Below are 18,869 nucleotides of genomic sequence, written 5' to 3'. Positions count from 1 at the left end.
AGCTGCTATAGCCTAGACTTTCGGAGGACGATCCTGCTCATTCGGCCAGAGGCCTAATCTGACTTTGTGTTGTTCCTGGCAATGTCTGATGAGCTGGAGGAGAGAATGGAGTGTTTAGCTCGTCAGATCAGGACCTTCAGAAGGGCCATTGAGAGTTGGTGCAACGCTTCAGCTTTTGCTACGGAGGATCAGCGCTACTTCGGTTCCTAAATCTGTTCCTGAGAGGTTTGAAGGCGAACCGCTTCCTGTTCCTGAGAGGTTCAAAGGTGAGCTGCTTCCTGTTCCTGTTCCTGATGGGTTCGAAGGCAAACTGGGGGTCTTCTTGACGGCTCAGTTCTCATCCAAGCCTTTGAGGGTCTCGGCAATGCCTCAGCTCCTGCTCCTGCCTCTGAGGGTCTCGCCTACTCCTCAGCTCATGCTCCTGCCTCTCAGGGTCTTGCCGACACTTCAGCTCCTGCTCCTGCCTCTAAGGGTCAGCTGGACGCTGTTGCTGCTCCTACCTCTGAGGGTCAGCTGGACGCTTCTAAGAGGATCAAGAATGACCAACCACCATCTCCAGGTCCCAAGATCTTCCAGAGGTTCGAGGTGGAACTGATTCTGGTCCAGAATCAGTTCCTCCCCGAACCCCTGGAGTCCAAGGCCCCTAAGCTTCGCTGTGGTCCCAAGTCTCATGGTCAGAGTCCAGGCAGGGAGGGTCGTGGGTGCTCGTGGCTTCCTGGTCGGCCCTCTAGACTGCAACATAGGGCTCCAGGTCTTCATCTACGCCGCTGTCGACGGCCGTCAAGGTCTCTACGCTTCTGGCATCTTCCAGTTCCTCGTCTACAGCGCTGTCGCTGGTCCCGAAGGTCTCAATGCCTCTGCCGGCCCTCCAGGTCCTCATCTTCGCTGCCAGCGACGGCCGCCAAGTTCCCTGAGTGACTGTTCCTCAACTGAATCCTATGCATGAACATTTCTTTTTTTTTTTTTTCTTTTTGGTTCTGGCACAACTTCTGAGGACCCTTCCACCAGTCCAGTTCGGATTGTTTTTGGTTTCTTTTGGGGGTTTGGTATCTGCCCTTGAAGGAGGGGTTCTGTCATGATTTAGGGGTGTTTGGGTTTTAGGTTCTTTCCTTATATTGTTCTCACAGTTGATTTTTGGGTCTTGCTTCTTGTTTTCCAGGTGGTGCTTCATTTCATTGCTTAGATTTAATTTCTCAAGATTCTTGTAGTCTGTTCTGTTATAGGTATGTTTCTTAGGTTTGATTATTTTCTTGTTATATTTAGTTCCAGCCATGTTTTCTTTTCACTCCTGCCACAGCTTGTAATCAACTTCATTCGGTCCACCTGCACTATGCAATCAGTCTCCCTGTTCTACCTGCGCCATGCTCCATATATACTCCTCTATTCTGTTTACTCATTGCGGAAACATTTCATCTGTTCATTCCAAGCCTGTTTTACCAAGCCTGTTTTGCCAGGCATCTTCAGCCTGCTGTGAGTTTTCTTTTTGTTTTATTAACAATCTGGTTATTCACCACACCACGCTGCTTCCTGCCTGTCTGCATTCTGTGGTCCACTCCAAACACCACAGCTTTACAGTACTGTGTCTTGCTCCTGAGGAACACACCTCAAGCCTATCCTCAGTTCCCTCTACAATCCACTGTCACCCACACCTGGACCTCTCCTCCCTGTGTCCTCTGCTCTAATGGCGCTAACAGACTCAACAGTTTCTGTTAGAGCCTTATTGCGTCTCTGCTAGTGGTAGCTCTGATCAGATCAGGTATGATAGGAAATGTTTGGAGGCTGATAAATGTTAATAACTGTGATGTTTCATAACCTACATTAACATTCTTACCACCTGCATCCTCACTGGCACACCTGCAGGATCTGGGATGAAGGTGAGATGTCATGGCAGTTTCAATTATTTTATGACACAAAAAATCATTCAAAATAATTCCCTTTTTATTAACGATTTTACCATGTGATTGATTCACATTTAATGAGTCTCCAATGTAATTATTTGAGCGACTAATGAAGTGAGACTTTAAAATATATTGAAAAGAATATTTAATTATTTATTGATATTCCAATTTTATTCTGATTATTTCATATTAAGGTGTATTTAATAATGAACTCAAAATTAGCAGAGCAATCCCTAACTTAAGACTAAATAAAGCACCAGGGGCCGGGCGGATTGCCATTCCCAGAGTGGTACAAGGAAATGAAAGATCTCCTGATTCCTCCAATAAAAACTATATTCAATTAATTAAATCTTAAAGACTGGCATAACTTCCCCCATCCTGGAAGGAGGCATCTATTGCTCTCGGTGGAGGAGGACGCTTTTTCTCTGTCTCCCACCCCGTCCCATATCTACCCTGCTTCAGCTCTGTGTCTTGTCTTCATTTTGGAGCCTCTTTTTGCATATCTTCCAAAATTCTTAGTTATGGACTTGGTCAGCTGGTCTCTCAATGCAATTGATACAATTTTCTCGAGGAGAAGACGGTGAAGGAGAGCCCAACTTGTCCGGACAGGACATTTTTCTCCGGATACACGATGGACTCCTGGCAGAAGTGGAGGATTGTGTGTCTGTCGATAATGTCAGTCGAGGATGTGGAAGATGTGTATATAATTGGATGTTTGATATCAGGATTTCTGCTTTTTGGAGTCAGCGGTTACCTGGCATATCGAGAAATTCGAAGAATGTCAGCAGCTGTTCTGGCCATTGTGAGGCTGCCTGGCATGTATGATGGGATCTTCAGATCGATCAGCACTCAGACTGAGATGTTACGTGAGCTGAATCGCAGACTGGATGTGATCCTTAGGATTGCAGGCAGGTTGCGGTTCCTGGACTCAGGGGTGAAATGGGATAAATCTTGGAGAAAGTTGTTCGCTTGGATCTGGCAGAAAGACCAGGAATTTGGCTGTTTGGATTCGCCTTTGAGAAGAACCAGTGAGACTCTCAAGGCTGACGGAAAATTAAGAGTCAGCCTAACCCAAATAATTATTGTTTTTCTGAATCTGGCTCCCCTGCACGGCCTTGATGGCTGGTTATCTTCAACTTCTCCTAGAAGTTATGTAAACATGACCCTCTGCTCCCTCCCTTCCCTGAGGACATCTGTGGACCTGCTCAGAACTTTGTGGCCGGTTGATGAACATTCCAACGTACCATCAAGGACAATGGCCTCTGTGACAGTGCTTCATGGACTTACTTGCACACACTCACTTACACACACTCACATGCTCAAGATAAACATATGCACCCCTCACACCACCTTCACCGTTCCCAGCATGATGTTGTTTTGTCAACTTGTTGCTTCTTTGTTCTGAGGTTTTTTACAATCTCAAACTGTATCCTGTTAAGGATAAAGTGTGAAATATGATTTTTTTTTCTCTACTTACCTAATGTGGTCTCTTTTCTCATCTAGCAAGGGCAGCACCTGTGAGTGGGCAGCAAAGCCTCGGTGACCCGTCCCCCCTTGTCTTGTGTCATGATGTATGTTTGGATGGGTTGTACTGGAATTATAATTTCCCCTCGGGGATCAATAAAGTATCTTTGAATTTGAATTGAATTGTCATGTTATGGATTTGTGGTAGGACCAACAAGCATAGAAAGGAGTCACGGTGAGGCCGACGATCACTGGTAAGTCGCTCTTTTAGAATCAGAATCAGAATCAGAAAAGCTTTATTGCCAAGTACGTTTTTGGACATACAAGGAATTTGTTTTGGCGTAGTCGGTGCAATACAATACAAATTAAACAGTATAAACATATCTACAATATAATATAAATATATGTGCACAGTTTTAAGTGAGTGAGAGTAAATATAGAGCAGTATAAGATGGAAGAGCAATACAACAGTGCAGGTGATCATTGTGCAAGTAAAGCAGGAGTCCAAGCTGAGCGTTAATGTAACACATAGAGTTACAGGTTACAGGTGTCCTGTCAGCAAAAAAGGGGGGGTGTGGGTGAAAGGGAGAGTGTCAGGGTGGTTTCTGGGCTTTGTTAACCAGGCTGGTGGCAGATGGGAAAAAACTGTTCTTGTGGCGTGAGGTTTTGGTCCGGATGGACCGCAGCCTCCTGCCAGAGGGGAGAGTCTCAAAGAGTCTGTGACCGGGGTGGGAGGGATCAGCCAGAATCTTCCCTGCCCGCTTCAGGGTCCTGGAGGTGTACAGTTCCTGGAGCGACAGTAGACTGCAGCCAATCACCTTCTCAGCAGACCGAATGACACGCTGCAGCCTGCCCTTATCCTTGGCTGTAGCAGCGGCGTACCAGATGGTGATGGAGGAGGTGAGGATGGACTCAATGATGGCTGTGTAGAAGTGCACCATCATAGTCTTTGGCAGGTTGAATTTCTTCAGCTGCCGCAGGAAGAACATCCTCTGCTGGGCTTTCTTGATGAGGGAGCTGATGTTTGGCTCCCACTTGAGATCCTGGGAGATGATGGTTCCCAGGAAGCGGAAAGATTCCACAGTGTCAATTGTGGAGTCACAGAGGGTGATGGGGGCAGGTGGGGCTGGGTTCTGCCTGAAGTTCACAACCATCTCCACTGTCTTTAGAGCGTTGAGCTCAAGGTTGTTCTGGCTGCACCAGTCCAACAGATGGTCCACCTCCCATCTGTATGCAGACTCATCACCATCAGAGATGAGTCCGATCAGGGTGGTGTCGTCCGCAAACTTCAGAAGCTTGACAGACTGGTGACTGGAGGTGCAGCTGTTTTAATGGCTTTAACTGACAGACTTCTGACCAGAACATTCACTACTTGACATCAAGACAAACAACAAGAACAACGCGGGCAACAACAGAAACGACAGGCTATAAATACAAACAAAGGTTCACGGAGAATCAATGAACAGCAAGACCAGGTAATCAGGGAAACACAGAACAGGTGTGGATGAGACTAATGTAAGACAAGACACAGACCTAAGGGTAAACAGAGAACCAAATCAGGTATAAATGAACACAAACTCAAACTAAGACAAAGACAGATCCTGACAGTACCTCCCCCTTAATGGCGGCTTCCAGACCCCCCAAGAGTCCAGCTAAATAAAAAACACCCAACCAGGTTGGTTGGGGGGGCATGGAAGGTGGGCAGGAAAACAGACAAAAAATCCAAAACAACCGACCAAAGCGGGCGGACAGAGTCTCGAACAGGCCAAATAATCAAAGAAAAGAGTTCAGACGGTTGACTCACAGGTCAACCTGTGCAGGCACAGAGTTCCAATGATGGTCGGGAGGACGTCCTGAACGACAAACATTTCAGGCAGGAGACCTGGGAGGTCCGTGGGGACCTTGATGAGGACTGGGAGGCCGACGACAAAAGCCTTAATGAACCCTGGCAGGCCAGCGACGACGGTAGAAATGGGGTCCAGGAAGCCAGCGACGAGAACAGGGATGGGGTCCAGGAGGCTGATGACGACGGACCCACCGACCCGGAGCTTGGCGTTGACAGTTCAGCAGCTGCCCTGGAGGCCGATGGAAACGTCTGACATACTCCCGAAGGAGCTCATCCTGGAGCCGTTGCCGGAGTGACCAGTGACTAGGAGGCTGGCTTGGCCGAGCAAAGGACCTTCGGAGGTCCCAATTGGGAGGCCAGCGGGGAAGCCCCAGCAGCTCCAGAAATGAGGGGGAGTCCATCCTCAACTCCTTCACTGACAGGAACCAGGCACGCAGGCCGTCCATTTCCCGGAATGAGGTCAAAAAGAGGACTGATCTTGGCTACAGCTCTCTCTCGCCACCACGCCAGGACTTAGGGGATAATGGCGAAAGCAGCCTCACCCAGATAATTAACTTGGACCAGACCGGTTTCATCAAGCAGTGAGAAACACAAGATAACTTTCGTAGAACACTATGCATAATTGATCACGTGGTTAAAAATGAAGATTAGATGATTCTTATGAGTCTGGATGCCGAAAAGGCTTTCGATCAGGTTAATTGGGAATTCTTATACAAGGTTTGGATTTCATAAGTCATTTACAGGGGTTGGACAATGAAACTGAAACACCTGTCATTTTATTGTGGGAGGTTTCATGGCTAAATTGGACCAGCCTGGTAACCAGTCTTCATTGATTGCACATTGCACCAGTAAGAGCAGAGTGTGAAGGTTCAATTATCAGGGTAAGAGCACAGTTTTGCTCAAAATATTGAAATGCACACAACATTATGGGTGACATACCAGAGTTCAAAAGAGGACAAATTGTTGGTGCACGTCTTGCTGGCGCATCTGTGACCAAGACAGCAAGTCTTTGTGATGTATCAAGAGCCACGGTATCCAGGGTAATGTCAGCATACCACCAAGAAGGACGAACCACATCCAACAGGATTAACTGTGGACGCAAGAGGAAGCTGTCTGAAAGGGATGTTCAGGTGCTAACCTGGATTGTATCCAAAAAACATAAAACCACGGCTGCCCAAATCACGGCAGAATTAAATGTGCACCTCAACTCTCCTGTTTCCACCAGAACTGTCCGTCGGGAGCTCCACAGCGAGTCAGGAAACGTTTTCCTCCACCAGTATCACGTAGTGACCTGGCCACTATCCTGCAAGAAGAATGGCTTAAAATCCCTCTGACCACTGTGCAGGACTTGTATATGTCATTCCCAAGACGAATTGATGCTGTATTGGCCGCAAAAGGAGGCCCTACACCATACTAATAAATTATTGTGGTCTAAAACCAGGTGCTTCAGTTTCATTGTCCAACCCCTGTATTTCAGTCACACAAGGATTATATAAATATCCAAAGGCAAGAATTAAAATTAATGGAGCTCTCAAAACCATTTGACTGAGAGGGATGCGACAGGAGTGCTCGTCGAGTTTGCTCTTTTCGTTGAGGCCCTGAGTCAAGTTGTTCTTCAGAACAATGACATCACAGAAGTAAAAATGATTCGATTGAATTGACTCAGCCCATTTTAAAGTTACCCACCTTTCACACAATGCAACAGGAAACAACTCTCTCCAATTATTTTTACCTCTGCCTTCCTCCCTCCCTGTTGGTTGGAATAAGGGGGAGTCAGGTTTAGCCTAAACTGGCTCAGTTATGGTTGAGGTGCAAACACATCCTCCATTTCTGCTACCTGTATGACACCTTCTCTTTTCCAATGGTTATAATCAGTCTGACAGAGAGAGGTATCCCAATTCTTCTGGTTTTTAGTATAACAATGACCATCAGTGGGCTCTACATAGACACACTTTATCAGTGTATTATTTCACTTAGTACTCCTACACATAGCCCATTCTAAAATGGCCAAACTCTAACACTCAGTAGTTTAATCTTACCTCCCCAACAACCCTATACCATTCCAAACCCTTTGTGAATTGGTGTTATATACATAAAACTGAATCGAATTGAAAATATTTAGTCAAAAACATAAGATCTCTTTATTTGCTGATTATGTTTTGATTTATCAGACAGAGCCAAATTCTTCACTACCGAAGCTGTTGTTGTATTTGGAGACATTTAGTTTGATATCAGCTGATTAACTCAATATATAAATTTAGGGCTCTAGGGTGTTGATGTAAGGTAGATTACCAAGCAAGATGGAAGCGCTTCTAAAGATTGTCCAATACAGGCAAGGTTAGGAGACAAAAGACAAGTTGAACAAGGTAACCAATCGATTAACTTATCACTGAAACTTTGGCTACAGCCAAATGGTTGACATGAAGAGGTCAAGATCCTAAGATGGGGCGCTTATGATTTGGATTTAATATAAAAGCTGGGTTGGGCAAAGCTTGACTGTTTATTGCACTCTTTATCATAAAGGGACCTTAAGGGATTTCCAATCAATAACGGGACTGTACCAGTTAAGTAACACTGATTTCTACCGGTTTCTTCAAATCCGGCATCATTTGCAGAGCTCAATACCTAACTAAGGACAAAGATATTTTTGAAACTCCTATACTGAAAATTTTTGCTAAGGCATACCTGACAAATCCTAAACTCAGACTAATCTCAAGGCCACAGAAGGATACTCAGGAGGTTAAGAACGTAATACAGCACAGTTTCAGGACAGAGTACAGTTTATTTTAAACAGAAATGGGAAAGGAAAACAGGTGGGGCAATTTTTAATGATATCTGGTCTTAGCAATGTGCAATACAGTGGACATTCTCAAGTTCTAATATATGGAGATGTTTTGGCTGGAGGACCCTCTGTAAATACTTCGCCTGCGCAAAATAGACACTATTCTGGATCCTCCAGATACTGGAGAAACTGTGGAGCCCAAGGTGTTAAACATTTTCACCTGTTTTGGTCATGTCCTCTGACCAATAATTCCTGGATTATAATTAATTCTGAGCTGGAAGTAATACTGGGAATAGAAATTCCTTTTAATTGGGATGAACTCTTCTTTGGTGTTTTGTATTCAGACATGGAGACCAGATGTTTATATGGTATTTTAAGTGTAGCTGCTAGAAAAGCTATTACAAAGAAATGGTTGAGCTTGACTGTCCCATCTCTAAGTGATTGGCATCTGATTGTGCATGATTTGTTTATTATGGAAATAATCTCATTCTCCAGTAGACTTCAGTTTGATCAATTTGATAAAATATAGGATAAATGGAAAAGATACACTAGGTCAAATCATCCAGAACTTGTGTAACCCCTATTATTTTTATTTAATTTTTTATGGTTTTAAAGATCACCTCTTGTACTTTGGTTAAAGCCTCTTAATTTTGGTAACAATTTATTTCTTTTGTTTTCATTGTATACATGCTCTGAAAAAAAAAAAAATGTATAATGTATAATAATAAACTTAGTAACTTTTAGGATTTGTGTCACTGCTAGCTTCCTGCAGCAGGATTCTCACTTAGAGGCAGTTCTAAGGAGGAAAACTCAAAAGTCTAAAATATGGAGCAGATGTATGGGGGAAGAGGAAAGGAACATGTCTTTAATTGGTAAATATGAATTAATTTTCCACTAGTTACAGAATGCTGTGGATGGGGGCCCATCTAAGATTATCTTGACTTGGGCCCGGGACCAGCCTGGCTACTGGACTCTTTTCACTGTAGATGATGACTCTCTTAGCAGCTTCAGCAGCATCTTCACAAGGTCTTTAGATTTTGTTCTGGGGTTGATTCAAATTTTCCACACCAGAGCCGGTTCATCTCAGGAACACAGAACCCGACGGCTGGAAATTCCCATGATGTTTATACGTGCAGATTGAGCAGATAAACGTGGAACCTTCAGCTGTCTGGACTGTAGGAAGAACCAGACTGGTGGAGGTCTATAATTCTCTTCATCTCTTGGCTGATTTCTGTGGATTTTCCATGACGTCACACAAGGAAGCAGAGTGTTGGAGGTGTTACCTTAAAATGCAACTACAGGAGGGTCTCAATTTAACTCAAATGTTGTGGATGAACCAATCAGCAGCTTAAAAACTTAAGACATCATAATCTTCTTGGCTTTCACAGATTCTTTGAAGATCTCTCTCATTGTTTTGTTTATTTAGCATATAGAAGTATTTTTTTGTAATCCTGACTTTAAACAAGACCCATTTAGTCTGATTTGATGTCAGAGAGGAAGAATACCAAGGTTCGGTTCAAAATGGTCCAAATTATATTGAAACCAACATAGTCACACAGTCACATTTAGCTCCAGTTACATACAGTCCAGTTCAGTCCTCATATTACGTAGAGTAAAATCAAAGCCAGGCGACAATATAATGGGAGGTTTTGTTGAAAGGAGCCCAATTGAAGGCATAGAATCACTGGAGTTGAAGCTCTGTTGTTTGTTGAGAAAGGTACCATTTTCTGAAGATCTTTTCTCCTGGCTGCAGTTCTGGACCCTGTGTGGAAACGCTCTGACTCCGAAGCGAGGCATCTTTGGGAAGACAGGTGACCTGCAGACCATTTTGTGTGTCTCTGCAGCCAAAGATGAGCTGACGTACTCCGGAGCTCTGAACGGAGATGTTTATGTATGGAAAGGAATTACTTTGATCCGGACTGTCCAGGCTGCACATGGGGTACCAACAAACACTCAAGCTTTTTTAAAGTAGGATCAGGACAGGCTTGTTTCTAACCATTGGGTTTGTTCCTGCTTCACTGTGCAGGCAGGGATCTTTAGCATGCATGCCTGTGAGGAAGGATTTGCCACCGGAGGACGCGATGGCTGCATCAGACTGTGGGACGTGGACTTCAAAGCAATCACCAAGATTGATCTGAGAGAGGCCGAGCATGGCTACAAAGGTGTGGAGGCTGTGTCATTTTACCATGTGGTCGGTTCAATTTAGCTGTTGAACTTCAGTCACAAACAGAACACAAGAATCATATGTACCAGGAACCCCACCATTAGGGTCATCAGACCAAAGTACACATGGATCCTGCTGGGTTTACCAAAGTCAGGCTGGTTTGTGATATGTATCAAGGTCAGTTCTGATTCACTCTGTTTACATATATATTCAGTTTCAATTCAATTCAGTTTATTTCTATAGCACCAATTCACAACACATGTCGTCTCAAGGTTCTTCACAACAGTCAGGTTCATACATTCCAATTAATCGTAATCATTGAACAGTTCAGTCAGATTCAGTTATTTATTCAAATTGGATAAAAAGTTTTTCTATCTAAGGAAACCCAGCAGATTGCATCCAGTCAGTGACTTGCAGCATTCACTCCTCCTGGATGAGCATGTAGAGACAGTGGACAGTCACTGGTGTTGACTTTGCAGCAATCCCTCATACTGAGCATGCATGTAGCGACAGTGGAGAGGAAAAACTCCCTTTTAACAGGAAGAAACCTCCAGCAGAACCAGAACCAGGCTCAGTGTGAGCGGCCATCTGCCACGACCGACTGGAGGTTAGAGAGAACAGAGCAGAGACACAAAGAGAACAAAGAAGCACTGATCCAGGAGTACTTTCTATGGGAAGGAAAAGTAAATGTTAATGGATGTAGCTCCTTTAGTCGTTTCATCTAGAAAGAAAGAACAGATAAACTCTGAGCCGGTTTTCAAGGTTAGAGTCTGAAAGAGAGAACATAGAGTTAGTTACAGTAGAAGCTCAGTCAGTAGCCATGTCTAGGAGAGAGAAAGTTGAATACTGGAGCATTTTGAATCAGCTGAAGGCTTTTAACTGCATTTTGTGGACATCCTGATAGTAAAGAATTACAATAGTCCAGCCTTGAAGTAACAAATGCATGGACTAGTTTTTCAGGGTCACTCCTGGACAGGATATTTCTAATTTTGACAATGTTCTGGAGATGAAAGAAGGAAATCCTAGAAACCTGTTTAATATAGGATTTAAATGACATGTCCTAGTCAAAGTTAACACCAAGGTTTTTTACTTTATTATCGGAGGTTAATTTAATGCCATCCAGGTTAAGTGATTGACTAAGCAGTTTCTTTTTTAAAGACTCCGGTCCAAAGACGACAACTTCTGTCTTGTCTGAATTTAGAAGCAAAACATTTAAAGTCATCCAAGTTTTTATATCTTCAAGACATGCTTGTAGTCTATCTAACTGGTTGGGTTCATCAGGATTTATGGATAAGTAAAGCTGAGTATCATCAGCGTAACAGTGAAAATTTATTCTATGCTGCCTGATAATTTGACCTATTGGAAGCATATATATAGTAAAGAGAATTGGCCCAAGTACTGAACCCTGTGGTACTCCACAATTAACCCTGGAGTTTAAAGATGATTTATCATTTACATGAACAAACTGGAATCTGTCAGACAGATAAGATTTAAACCAGCCTAGCGCTGTTCCCCTGATCCCTACAGCATATTCCAGCCTTTCTAAGAGAATATTATGATCGACTGGATCAAATGCAGCACTGAGATCTAACAGAACCAGAACAGACACAAGTCCATTCTCTGAGGCCATAAGAATATCATTAGTGACTTTCAGCAGAGCTGTTTCAGTGCTATGATGAGCTCTGAAACCTGACTGAAACTCTTCAAACAGGTCATTGTTGTATAAATGTTCACACATTTGATTAGAAACTATTTTCTCAAAAATTTTAGATAAGAATGGAAGATTGGATATAGGTCTGTAATTTATTAAATCATCTCGATCAAGCGAAGGTTTCTTAAGTAAAGGTTTAATTACAGCTAACTTAAAAGCTTGTGGTTCTGATCCATTTACTAAAGATAGATTAATCATATCTAAAATTGGGCTGGTAATCAGAGGGAACACTTCCTTAAATAATTTGGTTGGGATTGGGTCTAACATACAAGTTGAAGGTTTAGATGAAGCTAATATTTCTGATAACTCAGGAAGCTTCACAGGATCAGAACAGTCCAAACACAGATCAGGTTCTGCAGTTATTTCCAATGTTGTCTCACTTGCTGAGGATGAAGTAATCATCTTCGGGAGTATGTCAAAGATTTTATTTTTAATAGAATCAATTTTATTTTGGAAGAATCCCATAAAGTCATGACTGCTGAGAGCTAAGGGAATGGATGGCTCAACAGAGCTATGACTCTGTGTAAGTTTAGCAACTGTACTAAAGAGAAACCTAGGATTATTCTTGTTCTCTTCTATTAATGATGAGAAATAAGCTGTTCTAGCTTGGTGAAGTGTCTTTTTATACAACAGTAGGCTATTTTTCCAGATTAAGTAGGAATCCTCTAGGTGTGTAGAGCGCCATTTTCTCTCCAATTTTCTAACATTGTGCTTTAAAGTACGCAGCTCTGAATTAAACCAAGGAGCTAGCCTCCTATGAATAATTACTCTACGTCTCTAGTGCCACGTTTCTGACTATGGAGCTGCCAATTACCAGAGTTGGCTTCTCAGCGGGTGTGTCGCTGAGCGGGTAAAATCTGTTAGAAACACAGACGGGTTGGTGGTGACCTGTGGGCTGGGATCTAGAACTATGCTTTCTACGTACCGTCACCCAGCCGGCCTGAAGCCCCGGCTGCGCGGGCTCTGCTGGAGGACTGCTACAGGGAGCTACCCTCGGTGGCTCCACGCTGGCTAAGGGGCCTCGGCTATCTTCTGGTTTTTCAACAGCGCGGAGCCGGGCCTCCAATTCCGACACCCTCGCCTCCAAAGCTACAAAAATACTACATTTATTACACGTCCCATTATCACTAAAGGTGGCAGAGGAGTAACTGAACATCTGACACAGAGAAAAGGAGAGAGGAGAAGACTCAGAGAGAGAAACAGCAGAACGGGTAGCCATGGTGGAGCTAAAGCTAAGCTAGCGACCCCTTACCACTACTAGAAAAACCGTGTAAAACACGGAGAGTCCCCAAATGTTAAAAGCAGCAACAGAAAGTAAGTGTTTTAACGTGCTTATGTATTAGAACAAGTAAGAGATATTATAGTAGAGAGAAATCAGATCAAACGAGAGAGCTTCAAACACCAAACAATTCACCAACAGCGAAAACAGGAAGTGACGTTATATATATGTGGGTCCGACCTGATTTCAGAGGTACCCAGTTTAACTTGGATTCATGTGTAACCAGGTCAACCTGGTCTCAGGTCTGCACAGACTCAGATGTACTCAGGTCTGCCCTGGTTTTCGGTGACTCACATTGGTTACAGATGTTTCTGGATCAGTGCTGGTTTCAGGTGAACCAAAGATTTTAGTGGCAGGGTTTTTTTTTTCAGGACTGTCAATCCGCAGTGTTTGTTGGAAAGCTGACCGGATTCTGGCTGGGACCCAGGACAGTGAGATTTTTGAGGTGATGGTTCGTGACAGGGACAAGCCAGTTCTGCTGATGCAGGGTCACAGTGAGGGCGAACTCTGGGCACTGGACCTGCACCCAAAACAGCCGGTCGCTGTCACCGGGAGTGACGACCGCTCAGTCAGGTTGGTCTAACCTATGTCCACCATCTTCTTCCCTTGTCTGACTCAACCCTGTCTTCATCAAACCTGTCTGTCTGACTTGTTTCAGGCTCTGGAGTCTAATGGACCACACCCTACTGGCTCGTTGCAATATGGAGGAGTCTGTTAGAAGTGTTTCCTTCAACAACGATGGCTCTCAGCTTGCTCTGGGTATGAGGGACGGTTCATTCACTGTACTGCGAGTCAGGTGATTTTACCCATGGTTTTATTTGTCCCTATATTTACTGTTACATCACCAACTTCATTATAACGGCCAAGGCACTGTGGGCTTAATGGTTGGTAAAACCCTCTTCTGCAGGGACATGACTGAGGTTGTGCATATCAAGGACAGGAAGGAGGTCATCCATGAGCTGAAGTTCTCTCCGGATAGTTCCTTCTTGGCGGTGGGCTCTAACGATGGCTTGGTGGACATCTACGCTGTTGCTCAGCGCTTCAAGAAGGTGGGCGAGTGCAGCCGTTCAACCTCCTTCATCACCCACCTGGACTGGTCTGTCGACAGCCGCTTCTTGCAGACCAACGATGGCACTGGAGAGCGGCTTTTCTACAGGATGCCAGGTCAGGTCACGTATAGTTCTGGTGAGCAGAACATGGAAACATAGCACTTGAAAAAGTATAGCCAAAGAAATTTTGTACCCCGGGAGTTCTTTACAATTGTCCTGTTATACCTGATATTGCGACGACAATTGTGATTCAAAACATTTTGCAACCCAAGTTATATCCTAGTTGTTTGGACTTGGGGCCAGTCTTGGTACTCACTGTGTTCCTGTCCTGCAGCAGGAAAACTCATTCTTAAAGAAGAAGCAAAGGGGATCCACTGGATGACCTGGACTGGCATCATTGGGCCAGAGGTGAACGGAATCTGGCCCAAATACTCCAACGTGACCAACGTAAACTCAGTGCATGCCAACTATAGCAGTGCTGTGCTAGTGACCGGGGATGATCTGGGTCTCATCAAGCTCTTTAGGTTCCCTTGCCTAAAGAAAGGTCTGTATCATCCTTCAAACAGCAGGAACATTTGGTAACACAGGCTTTGACCAAATTAATTATAGTTTTTACCAAATGAACCCATTTTTAGATCCTGTTCCAGGGTTTCTGGACTCATTTCTATGTGAACAGATAAGGCTACAGTTTTTAACAGCTGCTAATGGCGGTCTTCCTGATACAGGGGCCAAATTTAAGAAGTACACTGGTCACTCTGCTCATGTGACCAACGTTCGCTGGTCCAATGACCTCCAGTGGGTCATCAGCACTGGGGGTGCCGACCACGCTGTTTTCCAGTGGAGGTTCCTTCCTGAAGGTGTCATGAATGGTGTTCTGGAGCCGCTTCTTCAAGGTAGATTTTACTTTTATCTCATCTACTGAACTCTTTGTCAAAGTTTCCCTAAAGGCCATGTAGAACAAAACTGACAGAATACCAGACAGAACCATCAGTAGGATCCAAGTACCCTAATGTTTGTTATAATATCAGCAAAAATCAGCATCAAGTACCTCCTACAACCTTCACCTCCTTTTGTAGATGCCCTAATTGTCCTTCGAAACCCTTCTGTTGATTAACAATACATTAAACAACCGTTTATTATTATTATTCTAATTATTATATTCGGAATTAACGTCTTCTGTTTATCCGGGACTGGGTAGTGGGGGCAGCAGTCTCAGCAGAGATGCCCAGACTTCCCTCTTCTCAGACACCTCCCCCAGCTCCTCTAAGGGAAGCCAGCGGTGTTCCCAGGGAAGGCCGAGAGACATAGTCTCTCCAGCGTGTCCTGGGTCTCCTCCCGGTGGGACATGCCTGAAACATATCCCGAAGGAAGCATCTAGAGGGCATCTAGGACAGCACAGCTGACTCCTCTTGATTTGGAGGAACAGCAGCTCTACTCGGAGCTCCTCCAAGATGGCCAACCCCCTAACCTTATCTGTAAGGGAGTGCCAGGCCACCCTGTGAAGGAAGCTCATTCTAGCTATTGTATCCGTGATCTCGTTCTTTTGCTCATGACCCAAAGTTCATGCCCATAGGTGAGGGTAGGAACGTACACCAAGTGGTAAAAAGAGAGCCTTGCCTTTCAGCTCAAGCTCTCTCTTCACCACAACGGATTGGTGTGCCCACCGCAGTAATGCAGACGCTTCACCAGTCCGTTTGTTCATCTCCAGCTCAATTTTCCCCTCACTTGTGAACAAGACCCAGAGATACTTGAACTCCTCCATTTGAGGCAGGAACTCCCTTGGCTGTGCCTAGAAATCCTGTCCATGAAAATGCACCAAACTCCTGCTATGCTTGTATTGTGACCAGATGGCTCCTAATAAAGGGAGTGTCAGCCAAGACAGCCCCACAACATCCAGAGACCTGAGGTACTCGGCGGATCTCATCCACCCTCTTCGTAGCCGATCAATAGTCCTTCTCCGTGGCCTCATCAAACTTCTTCCAGGGCCTAGCTTTTGCCTCTGCTAGCACCCAGGCACCCATGCCATGGCCTGGGTGCTAGCAGAGGCAAAAGCTAACACCCAGGCCATGGCACGCTTGGCCTAACGGTATCCGTCAGCTGCCTCAGGAGTCCCACAAGCCAGCCAGACCTTACTGCCACAGCTATGGGCGGCCACATTGACAATAGAGGTAAAGATGGTCGACTTGGACTCTATGTCACTAGCCTCCACCAGTATCTGGGAAAAGCTCTCCCGTAGGTGGTAGTTGAATTCGTACCTAGCCGTGGGCTCTGCCAGACGTTCCCAGAAGACCCTCACTATGCGCTTGGGCCTGCCAAGTCTGTCCGGCTTTCTCCTTTTTCAGCAGACCCAATTCACCACCAGCTGCTGATTGGTGGACAGGTCAGCCCCTCTTTTCACCCAAGTGTACAAGACATGCTGCCAAACGTCCAAAGACCTAACTACAAAGTCGATCATCGACCTATGGTCTAGAGTGTCCTGGATTGCAAGTGCACTGATAAACACCCTTGCTTAAACAGGGTTTTTCTTATGGACAATCTGTGACTGGCACAGAAGCCAATATCGAAACACCACTTGAGTTTAGATAGGGAAGGCCATCCCAATCACACGATTCCAGGTGTTGCTGTTGTTTCCCATGTGGGTGTTGAAGTCCCCCACCAGAATGACAGAGTCCCACAGACCGTCCAACACCCCCACCAAGGACGCCAAAAAAGGTCGGGTACTCCGCATCGCTGCTTGGCCTGTAGGCCGAAATAACAGTCAGAGACCTCTCCCTGACCCGAAAGGGCAGGGATGCAACCCTCTCATCCACCAGGGTAAACACCAAGGGAGACAAGTGAGCTGGGGAGCAACAAAAAGATGCCAGCCCACCGCCCCTCTCTGCGGGCAACTCCATGGTAGAGGAGAATGCAAACCTCTTTGAAGGAGCTGGGTTCCAAAGTGCCACTGTTCGTTAAGGTGAGCCTGACTATTTCTAGCTGATATCTATCGATCTCCTGCACAAGCTCAGGCTCCTTCCCCCCCAGCGAGGTGATGCTCCATGTCCCTGGAGCCAGCGTAAGCCTCCAGGGATTGGGTCACTGAGGTCACCGGTCCTTTATGGTTACCCCTGCAGGTGGTTGGCCCTTTGGGGGATAGCCTTTCATCTCTCTTTTGGGGTTGGCCTAGTCGGGTCCAATAAGGAGTAACCTGGCCACCAGGCATTCGCCAACAAGTCCCAACCCCAAGTCTGGCTCCAGGGTTCCTCCGTTCCGGGTGTCATCCTCGTTGTACTGGTCCTCATGAAGGCTTCTGAACCGCTCTTTGTTTGACCCGTCACCCAGAGCCTGTTTGCCATGAGACACCCACCAGGGGCATTTAAGCCCAGACAACATAGCCCCAGGGATAATCCGAGCACTCAAACCACTCCACCACGATAAGGTGGTGGTTCTTGGAGGGGTCCTCACAAACAAACAGGTGATAGTTCATTATCCCAAAGCAGATTTTGTGGCGAATTATTATTATTATTATTATGTAAGTGATTGTTCTTTTCTGCTTTTGGGTCTTCAGAGGGGTACGCTGACTCCAACAGCGGCGAGTCGGACTCAGACGTGTCAGATGTTGCAGAGCTCGACTCGGACATTGAACAGGAAGCTCAAACAAACTATGAACGGCAGGTGAGTAGGAAATGAATGCCATTACCTGTAAATTACCTGCCTGTGTTTCTGACCCACCTGTGTCTGTCTACAGGTGTATAAGGAGGATCTGCCACAGCTCAAGAAGAAGCTGATTGGTTCCTTGAAGCGTCAGAAAGCTCCAGAGGAGGGGCTTCGTCTGCAATTCGTTCATGGGTAAAAGAGATATAAAGCAGTCGGTGGATCATCATTGAATTATGGAAATATATCAGTTCTTTATGAGCTAGGTCAATCTTAGCCCTTAACAATTTCTACCTTGATTTAGACCAGGGGTCTCCAACTCCAGTCCTGGAGAGCTACCATCCTGCAGCTTTTAGATGCATCCCTGCTCCAACACAGCTGGACTCCCTCAGCATCCAATCGTTCAGCTCTGCAGAGGCTGGCTAACAAGACATTTATCTGATTAAGGGGTAGTGGAGAAGAGATGCAGGACGGTAGTTCTGGTGGACTGGAGCTGGGAACCCCTGATGCAGTGTGAAAATATAAAAGCATTGTTTTTGGAGTAACATTTTATTCATTTCCGCTCTTCTTCAGAGGTCTTCTTCATGTTCTAACCCAACATTTCTCAGTACACAAACTAGATAGTTTGTTCTCTAAAATCTGCTGCTACTGGATTACACAGATTCTGGATACAAGGCAGGTGTCCTGCAACTTTTAGATGTGTCCCTGGTTCATCACACAAATAGCAAAATTACTTCCTCAGTATGCAGTCAAGCTCTGCACAGGCCCGGTAATGAGCCATAGGTTTGATTTAGGTGTGTTGAAGCAGAGACATGTTTAAAAGTTGCAGGACACCAGCCCTCGAGGGCTGGAGTTGCCCACCCCTGATCTTCAGGGTTCCTGTTCTGCACAATGAGACTCTCCCCTTGGGTTACAATGTTAAATGCGTCTCTGAAGGTGGTTAAACTCCCATTTCTTCAGTCCAGGACGTCTGCTCGTTTTCCATGGTCCATTTGTTTGACCTAAATTCTTCTATTACTGAACACCTTTGGGATTAATTAGAT

At 45.2% G+C, this 18,869-nt stretch overlaps 1 protein-coding gene across 3 annotated transcripts in view; it reads left to right on the top strand.

The window, feature by feature from the left end:
- Window positions 1-18,869, top strand: part of LOC124868394 (echinoderm microtubule-associated protein-like 6) — a 57,465-nt gene that overhangs the window by 12,484 nt on the left and 26,112 nt on the right. The window contains exons 5-13 of one of the 3 annotated variants that reach the window (XM_047365615.1): window positions 9,744-9,929; window positions 10,017-10,152; window positions 13,516-13,717; window positions 13,803-13,940; window positions 14,052-14,329; window positions 14,528-14,737; window positions 14,919-15,086; window positions 17,741-17,847; window positions 17,921-18,021. In XM_047365615.1, the coding sequence (XP_047221571.1) occupies window positions 9,744-9,929; window positions 10,017-10,152; window positions 13,516-13,717; window positions 13,803-13,940; window positions 14,052-14,329; window positions 14,528-14,737; window positions 14,919-15,086; window positions 17,741-17,847; window positions 17,921-18,021 (1,526 nt within the window). The remainder of the gene's footprint in view (window positions 1-9,743; window positions 9,930-10,016; window positions 10,153-13,515; window positions 13,718-13,802; window positions 13,941-14,051; window positions 14,330-14,527; window positions 14,738-14,918; window positions 15,087-17,740; window positions 17,848-17,920; window positions 18,022-18,869) is intronic. The other 2 variants (XM_047365616.1, XM_047365617.1) reach the window with 2 other exon arrangements.

Source organism: Girardinichthys multiradiatus, chromosome 5 (genome assembly GCF_021462225.1).
Source record: "Girardinichthys multiradiatus isolate DD_20200921_A chromosome 5, DD_fGirMul_XY1, whole genome shotgun sequence".
In the NCBI taxonomy this organism is placed as follows: Eukaryota; Metazoa; Chordata; class Actinopteri; order Cyprinodontiformes; family Goodeidae; genus Girardinichthys; species Girardinichthys multiradiatus.
The sequence above is the reverse complement of the archived record's forward strand: the minus strand, read 5'-3'. Positions and strand labels throughout refer to the sequence as shown.